Here is a 26,296-nt window from a genome sequence, read left to right as displayed (position 1 = left end):
TTCTGTGTTTGAGCTCCAGCCTCTGTCACCAGCAGCAGACAGTGACTGCTCTGCGTGCTCTGCTTGGGGAGGAGTTGCTGGAACACCTTCAATTTCCTGCCCCTCTGGGACACTGCTCTCCAGCACCTCTGAACAGCTGCTCGTGTCCCTCTCAGAGGGGCAGCTGTTTGCAGTGACATGGCTGTCACGCCTTTCCTCCATGTGAACGTGGTGATCAGTAAGTCCTGAAGTGCTGACTGCAGTTTTGGGGGGTTCCGAACCAGCCATCTGTGTATTTCTGTGACTTTCTGCAGCCAGCTGAGCTTGCACATCCGATTTACATTTACTTTTCTGAGCCAAATCTTCATCCTCCACAGAACTTGTCCCTGCAGTTTGGTGCTTCCCTTGTTGAACACCCTCATTCTGGTTTCCATCCCCATCACTGCTGTGTGCAGCTGCAGGTTCCTGCTCTGGATCTCTGTGAGGTGCCGTGGTGATGGGACTGTTCTGTTCTTTGGTTTCCTGTGAGGCCTCCTTGGTTTGTCCCATGGTCTCTGCCAACTCATTTAAGGCCTGGAGATTGAGTTTTAATTCAGGCATTTTTGCACTTTCTCCTGACTTGCTGGAGCTCTCAGGCTGTTCTTGACTCTCAGCTTTGTGCTCAGATTCCAGCACAGCTTCTCTAGCAAAAGCCTTTTCCCAGGACTCATCCTGCTTACTCTGCTTGATATGATTGTTCCCAGGGTGTAGGAGCAGTGAACTGTGTGCACCATCTAAACAAACCTTTTCAGTCCTGTCACAGCCTGACTGCTCCCAGGGTTTGCCTTCTGCCTCAGTGTTAAGGCAATCAAAACTCCCTGGGCATTCCTCCCTTGCCAGCTGTGGGGAAGCCATGAGTTTGTCCTCCAGGCCATCTGGGGCAGCTGTTTTCTCCTTGCTCATTTGTTGTTCAGGTTCACGAGGCTGGGAATCCTCTTTGGGCAATTTAAAGTTATTGTCCAAATTCAGAGGCTTTCCCCCACCTTCTTCCCCCAGGTCACCTGTTGAAGGGTTTTTACAAAGATTGAATTTTTCAGGATTGTGTTCCAAGTGGGTATTTTCCATGTCCTGGTGGTGGCTACTAACAGAGCTCAATAGTTGTTTTCCTGCCCCACTTGAGCCCTCAGGTAATTCACTGATTTCCGACACTTGTGCATCCTCTGTTCTGATTCCATTTTTTCTTCCTGTTACATCCACCCCCGTTTCTTTTTGATACAGCTCTGTGGATCTGCTCAAAGAAGTACTTAATGCATATTCTTCCAGTAATAATCTTTTATCTACCACTGAATTTTCCTTGGTGGGACTGATAATGCTTTCTGTTTCAGAAAGTGTGGTGCTTTCTCTAGACACATCATCAGCTTTTATAATTTCATTGCTATTGGCTTCTTTTGGGCTTTCAGTTGTGACAGCTGATTTTTCTTCTTCCTGTCTCTCAAATGATAAAGGCACACTGAACTGCTCAGCACTAACAAGCTCATCCTCCTTTTGAAGCTCTCTTTGAAAAAGGGGTTTGTTTTTCTCAGAGGCTGTTTTCACTGCTTCACTCCTCACTGGATCTTGAGAGCCATTTCCAGGCACATATTCCCTCGAAGGCTCTTCAGGCTTTGGTGCCAGGAAGAGATTTGGAGGGCTACAAGGACACTCTGACATTAAAGCACAGGGTTCTGATTGCTCCCTTTTGCTCCCAGATAGAGCTGGATTTGCCTCATTCCCTCTAGCTGTTGTTTCAGCCCCCATCTGTAGATTACAGATCTCACTGAAGCCCTGGGCGTTCACAATTGCTCCAAATTTTTCACCGTCTGGGCCTCCTGTTGCTGGATAATTTGGGATTAAGGTTTCCTTTTCCATTAGCAGACCCTCTCCACCATCTGTGTTCTGTCTACCTTGCTGCATTGCTGCCTGCAGCTGACCTACTTCCCAAACTCCCCTCTGCTGCTGCTCCTGAGCAGTAAAATAATCTCCTGCTGCTTCACCCCAGGGAAACGTGCTGCCATGTAGCTCCCTCCTGCCACCCAGCTGCTCATCCTGCTGGGGTGATCCTGATTCACCCAAACCCACTGCTGTGAGTGCAGGGCTGGGCTCCTGGGGCGTTCTGGGCTCGTTCTGGCTGGTTTTGGTGCAGGAGGCAGCAATATTGTCCACATGTGCTGATCCCTCTTCTTTGTCCTCCCCTGGGCCTGGTGGTGGCTGTGCTCTGTGGCAGCCTGATGAGGCGTGTGGTTTGTCACTGCTGCCTGTGACAGGTCCTTTGGCACAGTCTGTGGCAGGCAGGATGCTCTCCCTTGCTGCGGCAGAGTGCTTTAAGAAATCAGAGTCTGTTTGTCCTCCTTGCTCTTGCAAGGCAGTGCTCTGTCCCGTCCCCTCTGGAGACCCCAGGCTGGAATTTGGGCTGGAATTTGGGCTGGAGAGCTCTTCAGCACTGTGGCTACTGATGCTGCCAACAATGGAAACGTTTATTTGTTTCATGTCAATAAAGAAGCAAAAAAATAAGAAGCAAAGAATGAAAACCGTTTTGTGGCGCAGATGTTCAAAGCCATGCAGTGCATGCACTGGGAAGCTGATAATCTGCTTTCAGCAGTTAAACCAGCAGATGAACAGTGATTTAAATGCTCATTACTCAGTGAAGTGTGTTCCCAGTGTTACCTGAGAGCCACCGTGCTCATGTCATGCATTTTAACCACTCCAGAATCTCAGGTAAGTGTGGGGAGAGGGGACACACATCTGACAGACTAAAGGAGCAACAGGGGAAAAACAGGAAAAAAAAGTAACACTGGGAAAACCCACAGCACCTCAAAGAAAGGCTTTTTGTTTCTGCTTCCAAGAGACTGCTTTGGCAGAGCTACACAGTAAGTGCTGTTATCTGGCTGTGCTCGAGTGTGTGGCAGAAGATTAAGAAGAGCCCATCTGCTGGATGTTTTCTCCAACTAATCAGCACAGTTGATTCTCACCAAAAGGTCAGAGGCTCACCCTGCCCAGTGTGGGATGCTGCCGTGCCACCATCCACACCCAAACGATGAGCTCATTTCATTGCAGTGTTTGATTTCAGTGCATCCTAGCTATAACCCTTGGTGTGATCTCTTTCTCCACCCATTAAAGGTATTGTAGAAAAAAACAGAACCAGAGATGACCAACTGCAAGAAGGAAAAAGTTATTTTAAGTATTTTTCACTGTGTGGACCTCAGTTTTTTCCGCACTGAGGTTTGTAGGTGATGAAATAGGTTAACCTTGTTCTCTCACTCACCTTCCATGCCTGGGCATGGGAATGTGGACAGAAACATCTATTTCAGACTGGATGTGGGATTGTACAGAGGAGCAAGGGGCAGAGTTTACTTGACATGAAATAATGAATCCCAAGCAAAGCAGGACACAGAAAACACACTGCCAGGTGTGTGCCAGGGCTCCGAGCTTTGCCACAGCTTAGCAGTGACAGGTTACATTTCAGAAATTCCCAGTCCTCTTTAGGCTGGAGCTAGAAAAGATGCTTAAAACACCTCCTGTACAGCCAAGCATAGACTGGATTTTCAGTAATCTCCAGAAATCTGAGAAGCCTCTCTCTGCTTCTCTGCCCAAGTTTTACACACAAAATACTTTGATGGAGAAGTGAGTCAGTGACCAGCTCTGGGGTAGGGACCAGAGATTAGGTTGGTGTTTATGCAATCACAGAACCTTGGGCTGTGCTGCCATGCACAAAATTCACTTCCAGCTGGGGCCAAGCCCCCTCCTTATTCTGAGAACTGCCCAACAAACCATTTCTTTAGGGACAGCTGACCTAAAGCTGAATATGAGTCTGTCTAAGGTCCTAAAAGCCTTCTTCAGAGTCATTGCAGTGGAAAACAAAGTGGTCTTTAAAGAGCCATTGAAATTTACCTGTATTAAGGCTAAGCCTCAAATCTAAGGTAAAATACAACTTAAAATCCATATATAGTTAAAACAAGTTTCAGCAGTGCTTGGCATGGATTTGAACATTTAATTCATAGCACCAATACATTTTATTTAAATGTTCAAAAAATGGTTTTGCTCAGAGGGATATTTCTTTCCCTAGCACACTGAAAACACTTATCCATATGAAATTTATGGGAATACCAGAGATGGCAACAGAATATTTGGTGTCTGCTGGGGCATGACAGGGCATGAGCAAACAGCAGGGAGATGCCAGGAGGTTTTCCCCAAGAAAGGAATACACTTTATTATTGACATTAATTTTGCACTCAGGGAAGCTTAATTAGAAGAGGGGGGACAGAAACCACAACACTGAACTGGGGAGGGGGTGGAGAAGTGGGGGTCAATTGTTATTCAGGATTTTTGCTGTGTTGCAGGTCTATCTTCTTACTGACTAAATTGCTCATTAGCTGTTTTGTGCCCAGGGTTCTTCACCCTGGAAGCCAGCTCCTGTCAGAGATCTGGTGATCAGGAGGAAAATAAAACTGGGTGGGGGTTGAGGGGGGAAAGCCACTCTACCCTCTGTGAAACTGAACACTGGAAGAAGCAGAAAACACCATCCACAGTTATAATTGCTCCTTATCATTTATCTTTAATCTCTGATTGTTTCCTTATCATTAATCCCATCTGTCAACAGAGCTGGTAAATGCACAGTAATAAATCTGGGATGGAAATGTTGGTAACGTTCACTATATAGAGCATTCATCATCATATATTTGCTTTTTTCAGATTTCATCTGACTCAATTTTCTCTTAAGACTTTTACACACGACTTCTTTGTTACATTAGACTTCTGTTTGCAGCTATTAAATATGAAACAGTTCCAGACACGTCTGGAGTGGTTAAATATTCTTGATGACAATATCCAAACCCATGAACTGCCATACTGGTGTCAACCTTGTCAAGAGTTATAGTAATAAACTTGTGACTTAGCAGGTTCAAGGGAGATGGCAATCCTACCAACTAAGTTCAGCATTATGAATCAATCAAAACAATTTTTCTGGTATTCCAAAATGCTGAAAAGTTGTTCATTTTGCTGAGGAGCAGATGAAGGAATTGGGGCAAGTTTGTAATTAATGTATGCTGAAGAGAATTAAAATGAGAGTGCTGGCACAGGCTGTGACAGTGAGTTGAGCTGTCACTGTTAGAGTGGAGCAGCACAGATTCATCATCCTGCGGCTGCAGCTCGCTCAATGTTTTATTCAGAACGCAACAGAACTGAAAATCTGAGTTTTCATTCAGCAGGATTGGCCCAGGCTGACCTGTCTGGGACATCTCTGTTTATATTTCTCCCTCTGATGGAGCTAACAAGGAAAACTATTCAGGGAACATATCCTACATCTTCCTTTTCATTATTTGCAATCTTGCTTTTCTGTCTGCGAGGCGTGCTGGGGTTAGACAAACATCTGTTGGGAATGCCTTAAGCACAGCTGATCCTGCTTTGGGGCAGAAGGATGGACTGGATGACCCCTTAAGGTCACACCTAGTCCCATTATCTCCCACTCTTTTTAAAGGGAATAACACTACTGGGAAATTACACCACATGCTGAGGATAATTCCCCTGAGTAAAGCCCAATCTACATTAATTCAACAATTACTTTCAGGGAATATGTATTTTTAGACAACCCATTTAATACAATCAACATAAAGCTATGGCCCTAAAAGTTGGTATTTTTAAACACAGGAAAATAAAGTATGGTCTCTTCTGTGGGTAATCTGATCTAGCTCAATATTATTAAGGAGAAAATTAATTCCTATTTAAAAAAACATGCAAATGACAAAGTGTGGAAGAAACTTTGAGTTCCTCATAGTTCATGTAGAGTTTAGGGCAGAAAAAGTCATTTTGCTGTGAATAATTGCTGCATGTGATGGATGATGTGGAAAAAAGAGAAAATGCAGTCATTCAAAGACATAGGTGCATCTGAAACTTGAAATATGGGTGTCCCACTGCACTCAAGAGTTACCAAAGGGAACTTTTCCCTCAGCTTAGAAGTTAAGAATTTGCAATTTCAAGGCCCTAACATACTGAGCATATGAATATTTTCCTTCCAGTTACAGCATCAAATAACAACAAGTTAAATCTTTACATGCCTCAAACATTTGTTTTGCATAAACAATTATTGACAATTCGCTTGTTTGGAAGCACATTGCCAACTTAGCAATTAATTTTTTATAGCTGCAGTATACCTCTTCCACCCTCAGAAGATATTGTGGCAAGTCTGAATTTTCCTGGAAAAAATTAGGAGTCCTGCCCAGTTACTAAGCCTAGTTACTACATTGCCTGCTCTGTGTTTAGGGTGTGAAGCTATAAAGGACAATAAGAAATCCATGACTTTTGGTGCACACCCCATAAATAATTCCAGATTAAGAGCCATGCCCAGTCTATCAACCATTAACCCTTGAAGTCACAACTCCATCCACAGAAAAGACAAAGGGCCAGGAGATAAAACCAGCAGCAGCCAGACAAAATCTCTGGCATTTAGCATTTACTATCTGAGTGGGAGTGTGTGTGGAAAGGGGGTTTACAGATGCCCAGATATGATAAATGTACTGGATAAACAACAAGAAATGAAGAAATGAAGATATCAAGAAATGAAGACACCAGAAAATTGTAGAGTGTGTGTGGAAAGGGGGTTTACAGATGCCCAGATATGATAAATATACTGGATAAACAACAAGAAATGAAGATATCAAGAAATGAAGATACCAGAAAATTGTAGATAATTCAAAAATTCCATTTCTAATTCCTCTTCTCCCATTCTAAAACATGCAGTGGTTATTGAAAGGACAGGCAGCTCCCAACCCAGCCCCACTTGTGAGGGAAAAGCATCAAGTGCCCAAGGCTCTGGGTCCCAGAGGTCACACAGGGCTGCCATCCACGCTGGTGTCACTGTGAGCTGGGTGACTGCACTGCCAGGAGCTGAAATCTGAGCAGGAATTCAGAAAGCACCCAGGGGAACAAATGAACAGCCAGCTCTGCAACCACAGCACACGGAGAGCTGCCTCCCAAATGTTTCTGTTCTCTTTCCACCGACACATGAGAGATCAGTGCCTACATTTTGAGTTTACATTTGGACACAGTGTGCTGGAGCGCTTGAGTTAAGGAATCCTGCATTTTAATCTGTCCCTAAGAGGTACTGAAATTCAGTGAGGAACATGGAATTCATTGCCATATTCCCGTTCAAAAACAAAACAAAACAAGGCAAGTGACAGTTCTAGAGACAGGACAATTCACTTTTTGAACTTTTCAGTGTAAACAAGCACATGAGAAATCCATCACCGCTGAAGGGCTGCTAACAGCAGCCAGGCTCCCCCGCCCTCCCTGTGCATCTAAGCTTTCAGGAAAAAGTAGGAAGCAGGAATAATGATCTGTACAGTCCTCTGGGGAGCCATCCTCCCCTTCTCCCCCACCCCCAGTCACTTTTCACCTCCTTGTTCCATACACAGAATAAAAGGCAGGCCCTGCAGTATTTTATGTATGACCAAACGAAATTATTCTAACATGAAAGAGGTAAGCAAGCAGGGCTAGGCCTCCCATTCCATTCCAGGAGTGGCTCCTGGTCTCCATCGGAGATATCTGGAGTTCCAGCAGGAAGCAGGGCACTGACAGAGTGTCCCACAGGGTGTGTGGCAGCTTTGTCACCCCACAGAGGCTCTGTGGGTCCCACAGGATCTGTGTCCTGCACTCCGGCTGGGAGAGCAGCCAGGGTCATCCACAAAGAGTGCTGCACCCCCTGAACTGTTTCTGGGTGTGTTGTCTTTTAAATTGATGAGTTATATTTTAAATTGATGAGTTATCTCTTGAACTGATGAGTTACCTTTTGAATTGAGGAGTTATCTTTTAAATTGATGCATCTGCTTCTTCCTGGACCTGCTGAGAGAAGTGCCAGCTGGGGATCCTCCAGGCTGTGCGCCAGGAGAAGGGCATGGTTACACCTCTCGTGGACACCACTGCAAAGCCTGACCCTTCCTAACTGTCCTGGCTCTCCACCGTTTTTATTCCATGTGCAAAGTTCACAGATTAATTGTGTAGTAATTACTGATTCTGTGTATTAATTACTGATCTTATTTTCAGCACGCAGCACCAGCGAGTAACAGGTAAGAAAAAAATGGGGCTGAAACAATTACAAAGTTCGAGCCAGAGACATTTTGAGCTCCAAAGGACAAGCATTTAAAAGCAGCTTGTGAGGATTTGTGGAGGGCAGGAGGAAGGCACCCAGAGGAAAGGGAAACGTGGTAATTTTCCACGCAGAGATGCTCACACGCCCTGCAGGCTCTCAGGGTTCGCTCCGGGGTGGAAAAGATGCGCTCAAAGCAGCACAGGGGAGCGGGTTAAAAATAAACAGCTGGAATGTGGAACTTCAAAGACTTTCCGTTCATTGTCTTTGTTTCTGTTTTGGCAAGGATGTAACTTAAAAGACACCCAGAGCAGGCATGTGCCAGCGCTCTCAGGAGTAAGGCTAAAGGACAAGTAATTGCCTGAGCTCCCGCCCATCCAGTAAATTTCCTGAAAAAAGAATCCTGTGAATCCTTTCAAGCTGACTCATCCATGTAACATTCATCTCCCACGAGTCAGAATTTTGCATGCTGCAGTGCAAAGCTCCTCCAGCCAGCTTGAATATCAATCTAAGTGTTCTAGGTACTCACATTTTGGGAAGGAGCCCCTACAGAACTGCCCTTCTGCCATTTTTGAACAATACATTTTTTAAAATGCAAATTAGCTGCAGAATAGGATAAAGTTGCTATAATAATGTTAAAAAGCAATAATAAAAAGCAAGACTGCACTTGCTGCAGGCAAGCCACAAATATTCCAAGCCCAAGGTAAGAGTCTCCACTCTTACAGATCCATGTGGATTCTGGTACAAATGCTGTCTGATATTGTGAAGCTCCACAAACTCCACTATGCAGCAATGTTAGTTATGATAAATCTACTGTAAATATCAGCACTTAGCAGCACTCATCATTTCCTCTCTTTTTCCCCTTTTCCATAACCTGCATACTGATCAGAAGGGCAGAAAATTACTGTTTTGCTGTCACAAATCAGAATGCATAATTTTTTTAGATAGCTTCCTAATTTATCAAATAATTATGTTTTCTTCAGCAGGACAGCATGGTTACTCACAAACAATACAGTGATTATGCACAATACCATCAAGAGGAGCTAAAACTAGAGGATACATGTGGTATTTGTTAACTGAAATAACAAACAAACAAAATGCACATTAAAAATCTCACCCTGTCCAATTTTACATCATTATTCCAAAATTTTATTTTTTCCTAGATACTGGGAATGACATCTATGGCTTCTCTCATTAGAGGCACTCAAAGACAAGAGAAATTTATCCAAAAAAAAGGTGTTTAATGTGTAGACCTGGTGCTCAACAGTAGTGATTAAGCCATGCATCTCTAGGAAAGAAGTACAATCTCTCATCACTCTAAATTCATGCCTAAATACCTTTATCACTGTAAATTGACTTAGCAGTCTTAAGTCTTGCTCAGACTCCATTATTTTCAGTAGATAATTAAGATGTGCTAGTGGCAGTCAAAAGAAATAGAATTAATAGCAAAAATCCTCCTGTGTAAGAGCTCCACAGCACAGCCAAACTGTCCCTTCCAGAAAACAAGCTGCTCTTTTTTCCATAAATCCTTTTAGATTATGTCATGTGTCTGAATTTCCCTGAAATGTCCCCAGTGTGGTCAGTGATGATCTTATTTAATACCTAAATTAGGGCTTCAGCTGCCAGAAACTGTTGCAAATATCAATAATTTTAAAACAGACTGGAATAGAATAGAATAGAATAGAATAGAATGGAATGGAATGGAATGGAATGGAATGGAATAGAATAGAATAGAATAGAATAGAATAGAATAGAATAGAATAGAATAGAATAGAATAGAATAGAATGGAATAGAATATTGGAAGGGACCCACTATGACCCAACTGCCTGAGCCCTTCAGGGCTGACCAAGGGTTAAAACAAAGACTCTTCAGTGTTGCTCTGTCTCAGATGGGAGTTTATTAGTGCAAGCAAAAAGCATGGAAAGGTTGGGTCAAGGGTTACTACAACAGCTGGAGCCTGGTTTACAGCTCTGCAGTAAGGCAAGAAAATCAGTTTGGTGCTCAGTGAGCAGTCTGGTGATGTGAGGTTATTTTGAGGAGTGCATCATCATCATCATCATCATCATCACCATCATCCATCAGGATGACAGATCTCCCCTCCAGCTATCAACAGCATCAGGCTCCAATGCTTTTCCCAGGAGGAAATTTCATGTCTTACCTTGCAGGTGCTGCAGTGGATGGGGATGAGCTCTCCTCGGGCAGTGACACAGCAGCAGCGAGAGCATCTGAGGGGTCCCGACCTCCAGGCTTTGCTGTGCTCTTCTTCTCAGGGCTCCTTTTGAAATTGTGGCCATTACCAGGAGGTTGGCCCAGTTCTGAGTCTTGTGGAGTGTTCTAGAATGAAAAGAGAGAACAAATTAAACAGCTGCTGCTGTTTTGGCGAATACATAAACCAAAGGAGTGTTGTTATGCCCACAGACAGACAACATCTGTGGTGGATTTCCCTACTTTGATGGAACTTGCAGGTTCTAAAGACTTTTTTTTCTTAACAGCAGAAAAACAGAAGGAAATGGTTGGGCCAAAAATAATTACTAGGAAAAGAAGAGGGAGAGAAGAATGCAGCAATTGTTCTGAAGCAGCCAGGGCCTTTACTGACCCAAGGAGGGTATCATCTTCTCTTCCTCCAAGCCTGGCAAATGCTTCCTTGCTGAGCTGGTTTAAAATGAGAAAGGATGGAAACAAGAAAGGCTATAAACTTGGGCACTCATAATATCAGCAACATATTTGGAGTTAAGTTAGAGATGAAGCCAATAGCACTTGAATCCAAGTCCAGATTCCTTCCCTCCCACTTCAACAAAAGCTCAGAATGCCTCTGAATTGAAACAGAGGGTTTGATTCTTCACCAGGCTGCCCTTCTCTGATAACAGTGCCAGGAAATGCTGCAGTTTCTCTAGTGACAGCTAGAAATGCTATTCCACAACTATGGCTATGCTGCATCACCTCTTGTCACAGGGAAATAATTACCAGGCATCTCTATCCATGGAGAAATGCCTTACATGAGTGGATTTTTTGGTTTGTTTTTATTGCAAATTATTGGTTTTGCTGCAGAGAGGAAGAGAGTCCTGGGCAAGCACGGGGTTACATCAGTTAGTGAGTGGCACCTTCCTACTGAATTTTTTTTGGAAGAAGTATCTTTAGAACATGAAGAACTGGAAAAAGCTGTCCTGAACAGTAGCTGAGGATGCTCTTTGAGCATAGCAAAAGAACTGGAGCAATGGAGAGAAACAAGTGAAAAGCAAGAAAGTCTGAATGAAGGCCTTTATGAAATCCTCTGGCACATCAAGCAAGAGTTAAAAAGAAGGAAAGCTGCTTCACCACATCACCCTTAACATAAAGTCGCTGTGGTTTTAATTCTTAAATTAAAAAAAAAAAAAAACCTGTGTTTTTAATTCTCAATTCTAGCTGTGAGAAGCCTAAGGCACACTTAACCTAAAGCCACATAAGTGTATTTACTGATGGCAGAGCCACTGCAGGGCAACACCAGAGTCTGAAAGCACAGTACACAATTCTATCTCATCTCTTGGGGTTTTCTTCACTCATTTTAATGTTTGTTTTGTCCTAGCAGCAGTCAGTAAATTGCAGAGAGCTGCTGTTGAGAGGATTACCCTGCTCTCTGTGAACACGGTGTGCTCCCACTCAGCCAAGAGCTGCCGGGGCTCAGAGCCAGCAATGAGACACCCAGTGGACAAGCACAGTGTAAGGAGCAACTGAGAAGGTCAGGGCACGCTGAAAACACAAAAATACTGCCTTTATACTTAAGAGAAATTTGATTAACTCTCATATCCCCTGCCTCTCCCTGGAGGAGCCCCTTCACCACAGCTTTGTTCTCCTTTATCTCTCCGTGTTCCTCTGGGAGAGACCAAGGGCTCTTGGTTTCATGGTCATGAAGCACTTACCCAGCATGTGCTGACATCTGGCATTCAGAATATTTATATAAGTATGTATGTTGGCTGCAAACCCAGAGTATATGGCAAAAAAATACTAGAACATCAAGAATTATATGAGGAAATTTGTTTCCTTCAGCCAGGGTAGAAAAAAAATAGAGCTGAGTGAGCCTACAGGGCTCTGTTCTGATTTTGGCGCAGAGTTTTGGGCAGCCTTGATTTCGTTTGCATGAGAAATCTGCTTGGAGAGTTTATTTCAGTGTGCAGAGAGAAAGAGCAATGAAAAAAAATGTGTTATTAAATGAATTACCAGGAAAAAGCCCCAATCAGTGGTTGGGTAAATTCCCACCCAGCCAGGTGAGGCAGCCGCAGTGCCATGCCCCTGCTCAGTCCTGTATCATGTCTCACCTTGGGAGGTACAGGTGGGCCAGATGCAGAGCTGGGCCACAAACAAATGCCTCACAGCAGCAGCCAAATTTAAAAATTGAAAAAATCATTTTCAGGCCCCTTGCAGACAGAAGTGACCTCCTTTGCTTTCCCAGCAGGGCAGGCAGGGTCAGGAGAACCACACAGAGAACCCCAAGAAATTAGTCCAATTTATTAAATTGTCCAGATGCCTCCAGCAGTTGGCAAGAGCGGTGAGAACTAATTATTCATTTTTTCTTCCTTTCTACTGCTGCCACCTCAGATTTTCTCAGCTGCTTTGGGTGCCAGGCAGGAGGAACACCTCACGTCTCTCCTGACATGAAGAGCTGCATGTTTTGTCTCCTTGTCTCCTTCTCTAAATTTAACATTTAACATTTTCCATAGATTGTTTGAGGTCAGGTGACTGGTGTTTTTTTTTTTGTTGTTGTTGTTGGGTTGATTAGTTTTGACTTTTTTTTTTTAAATAACTTTGTGCTTTCAGGGAACTAATGTTTAAGAAGTTGTGGTTCATCTCCAAATGATCCCCTAAGTGACTGACTTTGGCCACAGAAAAATCTGATTCTTGTTCTTGCAGTTCATTACCAAATTTAACATGTATTAAAACAATTTTAGCAGCACAGGCCCTGTTGGAGCAGAGGAGTCTGAACTGTGGACACTTCATTTCTTTCTGTTGGATGTTTGAGTGATCAAAAAGCTGCTCTAATACCTAGTAAGGTAAAAGCACACACATATGTTCAAAAGAAATTCAAAAGAGTATTTTAGCCATAATCTAAAATAAATCTTAATGGAGATATTTACATGCAAAATGAACTACTAATATGACAAGATATAGAAAATCTTTACAGATTGCTTTTCTGCATTTAATGTACTCATGTAATCATACAAAAGAATAGGCTTTGTGAATCTAAGCCAGACAGCAGAAAAACATAATTCGATTTTTTGATTAAATTTTTAAAATTTAAACTAGTTATGCAAATCAGGTGCTCAACAAGCTTTGCAAAGAAAGCTTTTTAATTTTTTAATTAACATGTGTGAAAACAATTATAAAGACTGTGTTTTGTTCACAAGTACCATCAGACAGCTGCAGTTAAATAAATTACTTTTGAGTTTCAATCCATGCATCCTCTGAAGTGATTGACTACAGAAGCTTGCAGCTAAATTTGTTCTATATTTGTTTCAAGTGTAAAAGGATTCTCATTATAAAGAGTTACTTAACTGGAAGACTTAAATAATTATAATAAAAACCAGAACACAGAAGTTCTCAGCATTTTTAAGTCTAGGCTAATTAAAAAAACCCAACAACAAACCAACCAGCTTTGTCACAGAGAACATACAAACAACAGGAGGAAAACTAAACAGCTCATACTTTTTTCCCCCTTTTTGGCAGCACAATATTTAAATGAATACAAGTGATTCTCCCGAAATATGCAATGTAATTTCCATTAAATCCTTCCAGAAACATTGGAGTCTGCAAGAACACAAAGTAAATCTACAGGACCACTTTATTTTCCCAATGACTTTGAACAGGATGCAAAAATGAAAAAAAAATAAAAAATAAAAAAAGGAAGAAAACTCCATTAACGCTGCAGCCAAAAGGATTATGTGCACTGCTGCACTGGAGTTATCACAGCAGAAAGAAATGCCTTTATTGCTTCCTTTTCCAGCACTGCTGGAACCTGCCAGAGCTCTGAGGAGCTCAGAGTGATCTTTGAGGGCTTACATTGAATTTCCATTCCTCCAACTCCCTCTGGTTTCATGGAGAGGAAGCTGGAGCAAGCCTTTACAAATCTCAGTCAATAAACCAGAAATTGCCTTTCCTTGTCCTCCATGTCTTCCATTACAAGTTGGGGGAGGGAGGTGTTTGAACAGGTTTTTTTTACAAAAAGTCTGCTGCTAGAGGTTGTTCACATGGTTGGGAAATCAGAGTTTTAAAATGGTTCTTGAAACTTTTGAAGACAGAAAAGGATCTGTTGAAACCACATTTTCAGTCTTCTGGCTTTTGTTGTTCTGCAGGAACAGTAGCCAAGCTGTAAGTTAAGAGTTTTTTAAAACTTCATCTCTTTGGAGAGTCATTGTCTCCCCCTTGTTTGGAGAAGTGGTACCAAAACAAATAAGTAGACAGTGAGTGGATATTGCTCTAACAGCTGGAACTTTGCATTAAAACCAGTGAACGCTGGTCAGCAAAACCAGTGAGCCATCACAGAAGAGTAACAAATTACTACCTAACACATTGAGCCAAGAATTACACTAAAACTCAGTTTTATCACCTTGCAAGCGAGCTAAATGTGATTTTAGCAAACAGCTTGGTGCATTGCTGCCCCTTTGTGAGAGCAGCTTGCAGGGGATGCCTGCCCTGACCTCTTCTTGCTTTTCTCCCCAAGCACTGTGACTGCTCCATCAGTTGGGTGTAATTATGACATGATCAGATAGGAAGAGCAGACTCCATCCTTGAGGGAGTCTCTGTATAGGATTCTGCAATTACAGTAGATTTTTTCTTTAATCAGTAATGGTGTAATTTGCTGTTGCTTCTGGCGTGGTTTATTTGTCTCTCACGGGAGGAGAATTTTAAGTTCATACCTATTCTAATTAAAACCCTCAAAGGGGCAGGAATGCAAAAATTGGCATTGGCTTCTCATTTAATTCAATTTGCTTCTCACAAACACAAGAAGCAAAGTAAGTTGTGATATGGTAACAATGGTATTTAAAAAATTCTTACAGCTTTTGATTGCAAGCACCCATGACCTTCTCTTAGAGATAAAGGGCTGTTTTTCCTGCTGAGAAACATCTACTGAAATGACTCTGGCTGAGAACACAAAAATAAACACTGCTGTGTGTAGGGGTGGGTGTGTATGCTTATATATTCATAGTCACCACCTTATCCTTGATTTAGCTTTTTCCCCAGAACACACAACCTCCTCTCAGCCACAGCAGGAACAATTCAAACCTTCCGGCTTCAGTGCTTGTGTTTATGACTCTTCCAGTCCACTGAGGGCACCAAATTGTTTTCTTTAGATTCCTGTAATGTCAACATGGGTGTCTTCTCAACCCCCTGAGACTCCTGGCTGTGTTGGAGGAACATGCAGGGAGTTAATGATGCATGGCTGTGGAACTCCTCCGTGGCTCTCCTTAATTTCACCTTCCCACCTGCCTGATGGGATCTGTGGTCAGCAAGCAAAGGAAAATTCAGAGTTAGCTTTGGATCTTCACAGTTGTTTTCCTTTGTCCCTTTCCTGGTGTTTGGGGAGTGCCTGGATTATTTTCTTAAGGATGGCAGGTGCATGAGATACAGCAGGGGAGAGAGAGAATGAAGGTGATGAATTTGGGAAGAAAATCTTCATCCCCTAACTTGCAATTTTCTGTCAGTATAGTTTTAGCTAATTCAGCTTTCTGCTGAGTGGTCCTCAGCAGCCTGGCAATGAATGACTTGAGAAGGTGCTGTTGGATTTAATAAAGCACTATAGGAAAATAATCTCCAGGTTGAGTCCCAAACTCTGTTGTGCTTCCCAGCCAACAGTGTTTGCCTGCCTAGTCATTTCAGAGCTGTGGAAAATGCAGGTCCAACATTTTCACACTATTTTTTAAATGGAGAAATGTAGTAAATAATTACAGAGGAACTTTATAAATATAATGTATTTTTCCTTTTCATCTCTACCCATAAATTCATGTCCCATGAGAAATGATGATGGCTTTGTGAAGGAAACTTTAACCATTAATTCAGAAGAGAAGGACCAGTCTCCCAACCTCCTTTTCACTGTACTTTCAAATTAAGAACTCTGCCACAACTTTGAATCTTCTTCTTTCATCCTCTCTCCCTCACTCACAGGAAAGATGTAAATAATAATGTGAATAATAATTATTCATTGCAGTGAGAGGTGTCCCAGAATTTGCTGCATTTGCATGAAAGGACATATAATTCTCTGGGAAAAACATGTTCTTTTTGAGTAAACTCAAAGAAATACTTGACATTATTCGCCATGGAATATTGGACCAGCAGTAATTACCACTGGAAGTAAGAATTAATTAATTAAAGTGGTGGCTGGAGGTCTGTCAGGACTATGTAAGCATCAGGAACAGACTGCAGCCAACTGACAGAAACATCCTGATATGCACTGGGTGAAATGGAAGGAAAAATGAAAGAGAATCATAATTCAGGGAGTAAAAATTGTGAATCCCAGTGGACACAACAAACCCAGAGAAGAGCCTGTGTAGGGTAACAGAGAATCACATTAAAATGCTCCAGGCAAAATTTCTGTGCAGAAAATTGGGGATGAGTTTTTGTTCCCAGCTGACCATGAACAATGGGATGTATACAGATGTTACTGCACTGTTCAAAAGGTGTGTAAACACCCAGTTTGAGCCCCAGAGCTCAGAGGGCTTTGCCCAGTTCCCATCTGTGGCATTGGAGGCTGATGCTGGGACAGAGCATCCCCTGCTGATCCCTGCAGCACCAGGGTCTGAAGGGAGATTCATCATCACAGCAATTACCCAGAGCCACTGTCACAGACACGTTTTATCAAAAATCCTTTCCTTAAGATTTTTTCTCCTGAGAAGCTTAAAAGCCTCAGAAACAAAATGCAAACATTGATTATGTGCTGCTGTGGAATGCAACAGGTGCATCTGGGATTGGTCTCATGTGGTTGTTTCTAATTAATGGCCAATCACAGCCAGCTGGCTCAGACTCTCTGTCCGAGCCACAAACCTTTGTTATCATTCTTTCTTTTGCTATTCTTAGCCAGCCTTCTGACGAAATCCTTTCTTCTTTTAGTATAGTTTTAATATATTATATGTCATAAAATAATAAATCAGCCTTCTGAAACATGGAGTCAGATCCTCATCTCTTCCCTCATCCTAAGACCCCTGTGAACACCATCCCAAGCCACCAGTTCAGAGGGACTGAAATCAGCTGAAAGATGGGAAAAGTAATAATGCAGAATATGAGCTGCAGGATGCTCAGCAGTCAGATTTGTTCCTAGGAAATAAGTGAAGAAATCTGAGCAGGATCACAGCAGGACAACTCCAGACTCCTGAGAAGTTGTGGCCCCTCTGGCAAGTGTTGCCTGTCTTCCACATTTCACAGCAGAAAACAGGAACAAAAAGATAACCACACATTAAGATCTATGTTTAAAGAGAAATGAACAGTAATAGAGATGTGGAATAACCAGCTTTGTTTGCTTTTTTGCTTATTTCAGAAAACCAAGAGGAAGAAAGGATAAAGCAAAATATGTAGAAATAACTTATGTCTAACTGACTTTGAAATTCCCTCTTCAACTCTGGGGCAGAAGATGCATTACTGGAACTTCAATTCAGCAGCAGTTTTCACCTTCAAAGAGCATTAAAATTACTTGGTGACTTTTACTTTTCTGTAGTCGTGAGAAAGGCTGTGGAATATGACAGTTCTCCTCTTCAGAACTCTGAGTGGCAAGAATTAAAACCCTGAGTTAAAAGTATTCCATATTAGAAAATCCAGCCTATTCAAGTTTTACAAAATTTTATGCTCATGTCTCCAGTTATAAAGAACTCTTTTTGTTTTTAACATCCTCCACCCACCTCTTTAAAGTAAGAGGAAAATTGCCTTGGTAATGGCATCATTGTAGTAAAAATAAAGATCAAATAAAGTCAGGGAAGTCAATGATAATCCTGTAACGTGCAGTCACTTTGGGAGCTGTCCCTGAGCTCTCTGCACAGCTCTGGAGCAGCATGGATGAGGCTGGGACACATCTGGGGTCACTCTGCATCCCACAGACCATGTCCCTGCCTGTGTCTGACATTTTAGGGAGCAGATTTGTGGGTCCTGCTCAGCTTGGTCTCATTTCTAAGTGTGGCTTTATGAGCTGGCACCTGAGCCCAGAAGTGCAGGGCTGAGGAAGTGCAGTTACATCAGCCTCTGTCAAAGTGTTTTCCTTTTATTAAGGCCATGTGGATGATTTTTGGACATTTGGCTGTCCAGAAAAGTCAAGGAAAAGAAGACAGTGTCATTCCTCCATGACACCCAGTTTTTTTGGGTGGGTTAAGAAAGATCTTTTTGATGGGCAGCACAACAGCTGAGACCTCCTACAGTTCCCTAAACTGCAGCACTTCCCATTAAAGAACACCTCCATTACTTCACCTGCATTTTGCTTGCTAAAGGCTGGATCCCAAGCATCAAACTGGGTCAAAGTATCTGTTCTTCCAGAATGTTTCTTTATCAATTTAAAGACCTTTCTCTTCAGGTGGGGTTTCACTATTCAAGGAAAATGCATCATAAAAATAGCTTATATTTAATTCAGCATAAGCCTAATAACTGTGCCACTGCAATAGGGCAGGGCACAATCCTAAAATCTCTCAGCAGTTTGGGCTTGGTGTGCTTTACAGAGCATGGTTAGTGTCAGTATATGTGAAATCACTCTGTTAAACATACTGCTGGCCCCAGCCTTGTTTTATCCAAGCATTTTCTTTGTTCAGTGCCATTAAATTTAGCTGATATTCACCTCAGAGGCTGGTCTCTACAAGCTAGATTGGGTATTTACTTTTTCTCCAAGTGTCTGCTACAGTCTTCCTAGTAGCACATTTATTCCACAGATCTTCCCACTCATTAAATGTTCTAAACTTAGCACAGGCTCTCCCAGCTTTAATGCAAACCATGTGTGAGGCTTCCAAATGACTCACTGAGAGCATGAGCCGTGCAGGGGTGTTCTCTGATAAACACACAAATAAAAAACAACTCAGACCAACTGGTTCTCAGCATAAGAACAAGCCCAGCTGAGCTATTTCAGTGGCTGCTTCTCCAAAGCATTGATTGCTACTAAAGAAAAAAAGGTTAAAAGAAACCAGATTTTTTTTTTTTTACAACTTGCTGAAAACTCAAATGTATCTGCCTTGCAAATGTGCAGCCAGTGTCACAAAAGCCAGAAGCAGATGCAGAAGAAAAGGAGCAGCCAACATTTTGAATGGAAACCATTTCAAATGGTGATGGTGCTAACATTTTGAATGCAAACCATGCAAACCAGGTTCATCATCCACTGCCTGCTGTGCTCCTTGGCTTGGTGGTATAGGGATGGCTTTATTGACATTGGGGAATTTCTGACTCAGAATCCAAATATTTAAGTTTTGTTGCTACTTTTTGTTATCTCACTGTTAATAGTGGTTTTTAAAATAATTTGGATTCTTAGCATATTTTGTTTTGCTTTGGATGGTTGGGTTGTCTTTTGTTTTGGTTTTTACAGTCTGAAAAGGAGACCAGAAGCTTCCTTTCCTTTTAGAAGAGGTTTTTTACTACATTTCTTGAAAAATTCAGTCATTTTTAAATAAAGTCTTCTCAGCCTCAGGATGACTCCTGAACAGATATATTTGACTTCCAAAAGCTTCCTGAGTACAAGCTGTACACTATGGAGAAGAAATTCTCATTACTTAGTTATAGAAATTAAGATATTCTCCTCTTCCCAAACCTTGAGGAAGGCTGGGACCAAATCTTGGGCTAACAATAAAACTTGGTAAGGATAACCATGAACTATGGAAGATTTTTCTTCTAAAAATGATTTATTAAAAGATTTGTAATAGTTGTAATAGTGATTGCCTTGAGAGGCTCCACTTTGCAATGCAGAAGGTGCAGCAGATCTGCTGATACCTGAAGTGGAAGCAAAATCAATCCTAATGCATTTTAGCAGCTACCACGACATAAGGAGGAGGAGAGGATAAAATTTATACCAGTGTTTTAATTGTCGAAATTAATGAATTGCAACTTTTATTCCAACTTGTATCAGCATGGAAATTTCTAATGTAATTGTACACCAGTAGCCAGAGCATTTCACTGCCTGCCTTCTGAAAATCTAAAAATAAACCCCCAAACACCACCATGCATTAGCAGCACACCCTGGGATCATGGGTGCAAAGCCCTGGATGGGGACACAGGCAGTGCAAGGTCCTTTCTGAGCCAGGAGCAGCTGCTGTGTGCCAGGGCTCTGAGGGCACCACGGGCACTGCCCAGCCCCAGGGCCTGCCCATGGCCCAGCACCCCATTTCAGCCTGCCCGGGGCTGCCATCCCCTGTGATGCCACGGGGCACACTGGTGCTGAGCCTGGCTGCCACCCTGGGCCCTTCCCTGTGCTCAGGGATGTGCCTGATGCTGGGGTGCCCCAGGATGGGGTGCTGGGATGAGCCAGCCCTGATAACAGAATTAGTGTTCCTTTAGTACCGCCTACATCCCATAAAAACCCTACACTATTCAATTTGCTGATAGTCAGGTGGCAATCAGATCACAGAAACAGAGAAGAGATGCAGTGGTCATTTGTGGGTTCATGATTCCAGTTGTGAATCCCAGTCCTGAATTTTGTGTTGATTTTTGAGAGTAAAAGCTTCCCTAAATGTGAAGTGGTGTCGCAGACATCTTTTCTGAAAAATCCTGCCCTTAGGATTTTTCCTCCTGAGAAGCTGGGAGGCCTCAGGAACAAAATGCAAACATTGATTATGTGCTGCTGTGGAATGCAACCGGTGCATCTGGGATTGGTCTCATGTGGTTGTTTCTCATTAATGGCCAATCACAGCCCAGCTGCCTCAGACTCTGTCAGAGCCACAAGCTTTTGTTATTCTTCTTTCTTTTTCTATTCTTAGCCAGCCTTCTGATGAAATCCTTTCTTCTATTCTTTTAGTATAGTTTTAATGTAATATATATCATAAAATAATAAATCAGCCTTCTGAAACATGGAGTCAGATCCTCATCTCTTCCTTCATCCTGGGACCCCTGTGAACACCGTCACAGAGTGGGGAGGCAATATAAGGAAATATTTGCTGTGATTATTTTCCCAGTAGTAACTCCTAAATGTCAGTAACAACTCCACTGCCCAAACCGTGCCCTGATGCTTTGGAGCACTGTCATTGCCAAAGGAAAAAACCACACCAAGCTGCTTTCAATTACCATTAATGACACTTAAATATGAGTGTAATGGGGAGCAGAAGACAAATATGGGGTAGGTGGCCCGTGGAAGCAGTTTCTGAAGGGTTTGCTCCAGGCTAGGAGGGAGGAGGAACAATTGCCCAGTCACGCTCACCTCATTCTCTGCACTGCTGTTCTCGTTGCCCATCTCAACTCTGATGTCCAGGATCACACAGCAATTAAAGAAAGATCACTGGAAGAAAAGAAAAAGCTCTTAATGTGCTGTAAAAAAAAAAAAAAAAACCCAAACCAAAATAAAACAACAAAAACCCTGGAAATTTTGAAGGGCTCAGCCACCCAGCCAGCTGCCCTTTCTGACATTCAGCCTTACAATGATTCTAAGTCATAAACTGGGGGAAAAGAACTCTTAGTGCTTTTATTTCCTCATGTCTCTCTGCTGTCTTCTGGAAAGACAATCCTTGAAATTCAATTTTGTTACTCTGGATTATCCCATGACACTTGAACATGCCAAAGAAAGACATTTCCTTGCCAAAGTCACTTTGAATGGACAGCCCATAGGAAAACCTTACTGGTTTAATTGTATTCAAACCATTTTTATTTTTTTAAATTCCTGACCAAGCTGCCAGCTCACATTGTCAGAACCATGGTGTAAAACCTGAATATCACTGTAACAAAGAATTTTCAATCAAAGCACTCAGAGAAAGAGTAAATAGATTTTTTTCTCCTGATCACTGGCATTGTTCCCTGCTTTTCTTAGGCATTGTTCTGTTACAATGTTGTGTTCTAAACACATCCTTTAGACTTAAGAGGATCTGCCTACCGTAATTACTATTGGTTTTATACTAGTTCAGTTCACGCATTGAAATTCATTGTATTTATTGTATTACTGAATAGGTGAAAATTACACATTATTACAGTCCCTTCAGTTTTTTTTCCCCAAAGAATTTGGGATTGCTCTGCAGTGTGTGTCAAGAAAAACTCCATTAAAGTTAGGCTGTAAAAGGGAAATTGCACTTTGAACCCCAAGGAAACCATACAAGCTTTTAAGGAATGTTGTTACTTATTACTACAATGCATTTTTTAAAGCTTGAAATATTATTTTTCTCCACAGGAGGCTTGTGGAGAGGGAAGTTTGGTGCTGTGTTTTAAGCTGTGTTCTGTTTGAACTTGATTGTCTTCAGGGGATACAGCAGTGCTTGAACTTGCTCCTGCTGGAATCACTGGGGCCAGGATTGCACTTCCAGTGATTAATTAGCAGCGTGAGGTTTTATCTGCTGAGACTGCTGCCAAATCCTCTCCTGTTTTAAACAGTTTTAGAACTGTTTTGAAACAGTTCTGAGCTATGCTGAAGGCTGGATATAACATTTTCAAAATCACTGTTCCCCAAGTATGAAGTACTCCATCACGGAGTAATGTACACACACAAATCTTCCCAGCTCAGCCCAGTGAAATGTTCCAAGACAACACATTAAGATTGTAATATTTTAAGTGTGTATTGATAAAATAAAGCATTCTCACACTGACTAAGGTTTAATGCACAGGAGGGAAAGAATAACTCCACTATAGCCATGTGCTTCCCTCCACAGCCAGCACAATCCTTCAAGAGTGAATATTGTGGCATTTCTGTTCCCCTGACCTGCTGAGCTTTTCTCTTCCCAGATCTTTTTCTGTCCCTACAGACATCACGTGAAAACACCTGAAAATTCAGATTGTGCCCTCACAAGCACTTGTAGTAATAACATAAACTGGGGAATTAATGAAATCTCCCAAATTCCCATGGAATTCTTTAGTTAGTTGGAGTGGGGTCTTATACATCAATTGTGCAAAATGCAGATTTTGCTCTTCAAGTTCTTCAATAGATTAGCCAATGTATGTCATAATGTTGTCCTATTTATTTTAGAGTAAATTCACTCCAGTGCATAATGTACTGTCAATATTTCTGCACCAGCTCAGCCATACTGACTGTTAAGGACAGCAGCTGCTAATAGAGGCCAAAGTTCTAATATTGAGCTGAAAGATAACAATACTTTTTTTACAGTTTTTAAATTAAAATGCACAGGAATCAAAGTAGAAAATGACAAGAGCACAGCAGAAGTGCCAGCTGTCAAAAATCTCCTCTAACACATCATATCATATTGTCTACCCACTCTTTTCTTTCCCTAGAGCATGAAATTTCACAATTTTCACACAATTCTCACATTACCATCTGCTTAATAATGAAGATAAATGTCGTAAATAGGAAATAAAGACATTATAGACTTTCCAATAATGAAACAAGCAATAACAATATTAAAGTGTGAATTACATTGCAGAGTGCTAAGATCATTTTTTAGATTACAGTGTTACTGTAATCCTTTTTACATACATTATTTCTAAATCATTCAATGCACAAGCATTACTTAGGTTGCAAACTAAAAGTGCTTTATCATATGTATAGACTTTCAAATAAACATTACAAACATGCTAAAAATCCATCCATTAAATAAACATAGCGTAACCAAAAGATAATATTCATCATCTTTCTGCAGTATCTTTCACAATTTACATGTCATTATTGAAATTATTTGAACACTACATATCTCAGAAACAGCTCAAATTGTTCTGTTCAGCCTGCAGAGACTTTTGAGCAGAACAACTCCAAAGTCATTTTCTGACATGGCTTTTTGAGCTGAACAAGAGGGAGCAAACAAGAGGATGTTGAACGTTGCACTTACATTCCAGGATTCATCTGGCACCTTTGGCTTCACTGACGCTCTTAGAGCCTGTCTTCAAACCATTCCTTCCATCTTCACCTCACCAGTTTTGCCCTGATTTTCCTCCTGCTTCTCCTCAGACTCATGAAATGCAGGCTTTCTCTCCGGGACCCACCTTCATAACCTGCTCAACAACCAAGCTGCCTCCACCCCAGGCGAGAGGGAAAACAAGTTACACCTCCTGAGCCCGGCCTCCCCCTGCTTGCCAGGCTGCTGAGCCTCCCCGCCTGCCAGAAATCCACTTTTCCACAAAAGCAGCCCCAGAGAACATCAATTTTGGGTCAAACATATTTCACTTCTACCGTTTCTTGGCATGTGGTATCAGCGGTGCTTCTTGCAGAAAATGGTTCAGTGGAACTGTGTCAATAACACACTGGAGTTATGTGTTGTTTTCAAGGGAAAATTAGTAATTGGGGAAAAGAAAAATAATTTATTCTGAATTTTGTGTCCAGGTTTGTTTATGTGTTTAAGCTCATCCTTCATTTTCTCATATTACCCTTGAAAGCTGTCAGAAATACCTGCTAGCAAATGTTGATGTGCCTGTTCAGGTTATGGTGAAATCATTTCCCATTTAATCATCCTGAAGGGTGGAGACGTGACAAAAACCCTTTGAAATGTGATGTTGCAAGAAGTACTGGTTTATGGGCGAGCTAATTGTTATTATTAACCCTGATTGTCCATTCCAGCACTGCTTCCACAAAACAAGAAATGCTTCCACAAAGGGTGCTCAGAAACACAGCTGGTAACCAAACACAGAGTACTTCTCATTAGTGGCAACTCCAAGGGATTCATGAGTTTCTGTAAATACCAGTGGTGCTTTTTGGGGCCACAAACCAAAGGAATGGGGCACTGTGGGTTTATTGCACCTCCAAGAGTGTGAGGAAGCATTGCTGAATGCAGCATGGAGAAGTCATACCTGGCATGGCTAAAGGGCAGGATTTCTTAGGGCAGCAAATGTGTTGTCTGCTGACTTTTGTTCCACAAAATATTGGTGTCATAAAATCTATAAACTCCTGACTTGGAAACATAGAGCCTGTTATGAGCTGGAATGCACAGTTGCAAGATCAAGGGCTGAATGAATAGCCCTGCCTTTTAAATCTTTCCTTTTTTTTTTTTTTGAAGTTGGTGATCCAGCATTCTCTGGTCTCCCCAGCCCAGATCAGAATCCAGTAAATCTGAAGTTCATAAATTCAAAATTTTAGTGTGTTCTTCCTTAAAACCAAAGAAGGGGGCATTGCACAATTGATTGTCTTATAGACAACAAATTATGCAATGTTTTTTGTTTAGGCTCTCTGCCATGAATTTAAGAGCAGGGATCCTGTGGGAGCTCAGGAAAACACAAGCCTGGTAATACATCCTCACTTCTGCTAGCTGCATTATTTCCTCATCAAAACAAACTGAACTCACATTTGGGGCCATTCCATGTCTAAGCTAAAGCCAGAAAATGCCACAAAGTGAAAGTGAAGAAGCTGCCTTCCAAAACAATTGTCTGGCAGAAACTTTGGGGGAAAACAACCTTCAGTAATCTGTAGATGATGATTTCTGATTGTGTGCTTTTATCAACATGCATGCAAAGCATAATCCCTCTGTTTGGCTGAGTTGTGTGAGGTTTGCAAAGCCACACAGGCAGCTCCTGCACTGGGGACAGAACTGTGAGCCCTGGGAATGAGGGCAGTGACACCAACACAGCCACCCTGTGCTCTGACCTGTGAGCCTGTAACAACTGACAGCACTGCCACTGTAGCTTTGGGTCAGTCTCCTGACCCACTCCCATGTCTAAATTAGGATTCACTAATTCACTTCTACCCCAGCTGTCCCTTCTTCACTGCAAGCTGTTCCCACCTCGGCAGAGGCTGAAGTGTAAACCACCAGCTCTGAGAGAATTCCCCATGCTCTCATGTCTCTGTTTATTCTCTTTGATTTTATGATGGAACTGGTGGGGGAGGAATACTCACATTGAGCTGCTTTACTGTTGTTGGCTGGAATTTCCCCTGTGGTTCCTCATCCACTCTTCATGCTCATCCAGGGAGAGATTGTCTTTTCTTGATCAAAACAGGATTTAACCGAGGAGGACTGGAAGACTTAAACTAGGAGAGAATACAGCTCAGACTTAAAGGTAAGCTTTGTAGTGGGTTAATAAGTTGGTATTTCAGTAATATCCAAATAATTTGTCATGAATGATCAAATTTAATCCCAGTATATACAGTATTGGGTACACTTACCAACCATACTACACAGTATGTCAGTTTCTTGCATATTGAAGACATGCTACCTTAGGTAGTTTTAGAA

The 26,296-nt window shown here is 42.0% G+C and overlaps 1 protein-coding gene across 1 annotated transcript in view; it reads right to left on the bottom strand.

Moving 5' to 3' along the window:
• Nucleotides 1–26,095, bottom strand: part of LOC131561624 (uncharacterized) — a 29,798-nt gene extending 3,703 nt beyond the window's left edge. The window contains exons 1-4 of the mRNA XM_058810986.1: nucleotides 25,963–26,095; nucleotides 21,409–21,486; nucleotides 10,234–10,409; nucleotides 30–2,452 (exon numbers count right to left, since the gene is read on the bottom strand). Coding sequence (XP_058666969.1) covers nucleotides 30–2,452; nucleotides 10,234–10,409; nucleotides 21,409–21,441 — 2,632 coding nt within the window. The 5' untranslated portion in view covers nucleotides 21,442–21,486; nucleotides 25,963–26,095. The remainder of the gene's footprint in view (nucleotides 1–29; nucleotides 2,453–10,233; nucleotides 10,410–21,408; nucleotides 21,487–25,962) is intronic.
• Nucleotides 26,096–26,296: the final 201 nt, after the last annotated feature.

The sequence above is a fragment of the Ammospiza caudacuta genome, chromosome 9 (assembly GCF_027887145.1).
Source record: "Ammospiza caudacuta isolate bAmmCau1 chromosome 9, bAmmCau1.pri, whole genome shotgun sequence".
In the NCBI taxonomy this organism is placed as follows: domain Eukaryota; kingdom Metazoa; phylum Chordata; class Aves; order Passeriformes; family Passerellidae; genus Ammospiza; species Ammospiza caudacuta.
Note: the sequence above shows the minus strand (reverse complement) of the source record. Positions and strands in the feature narration are given on the sequence as shown.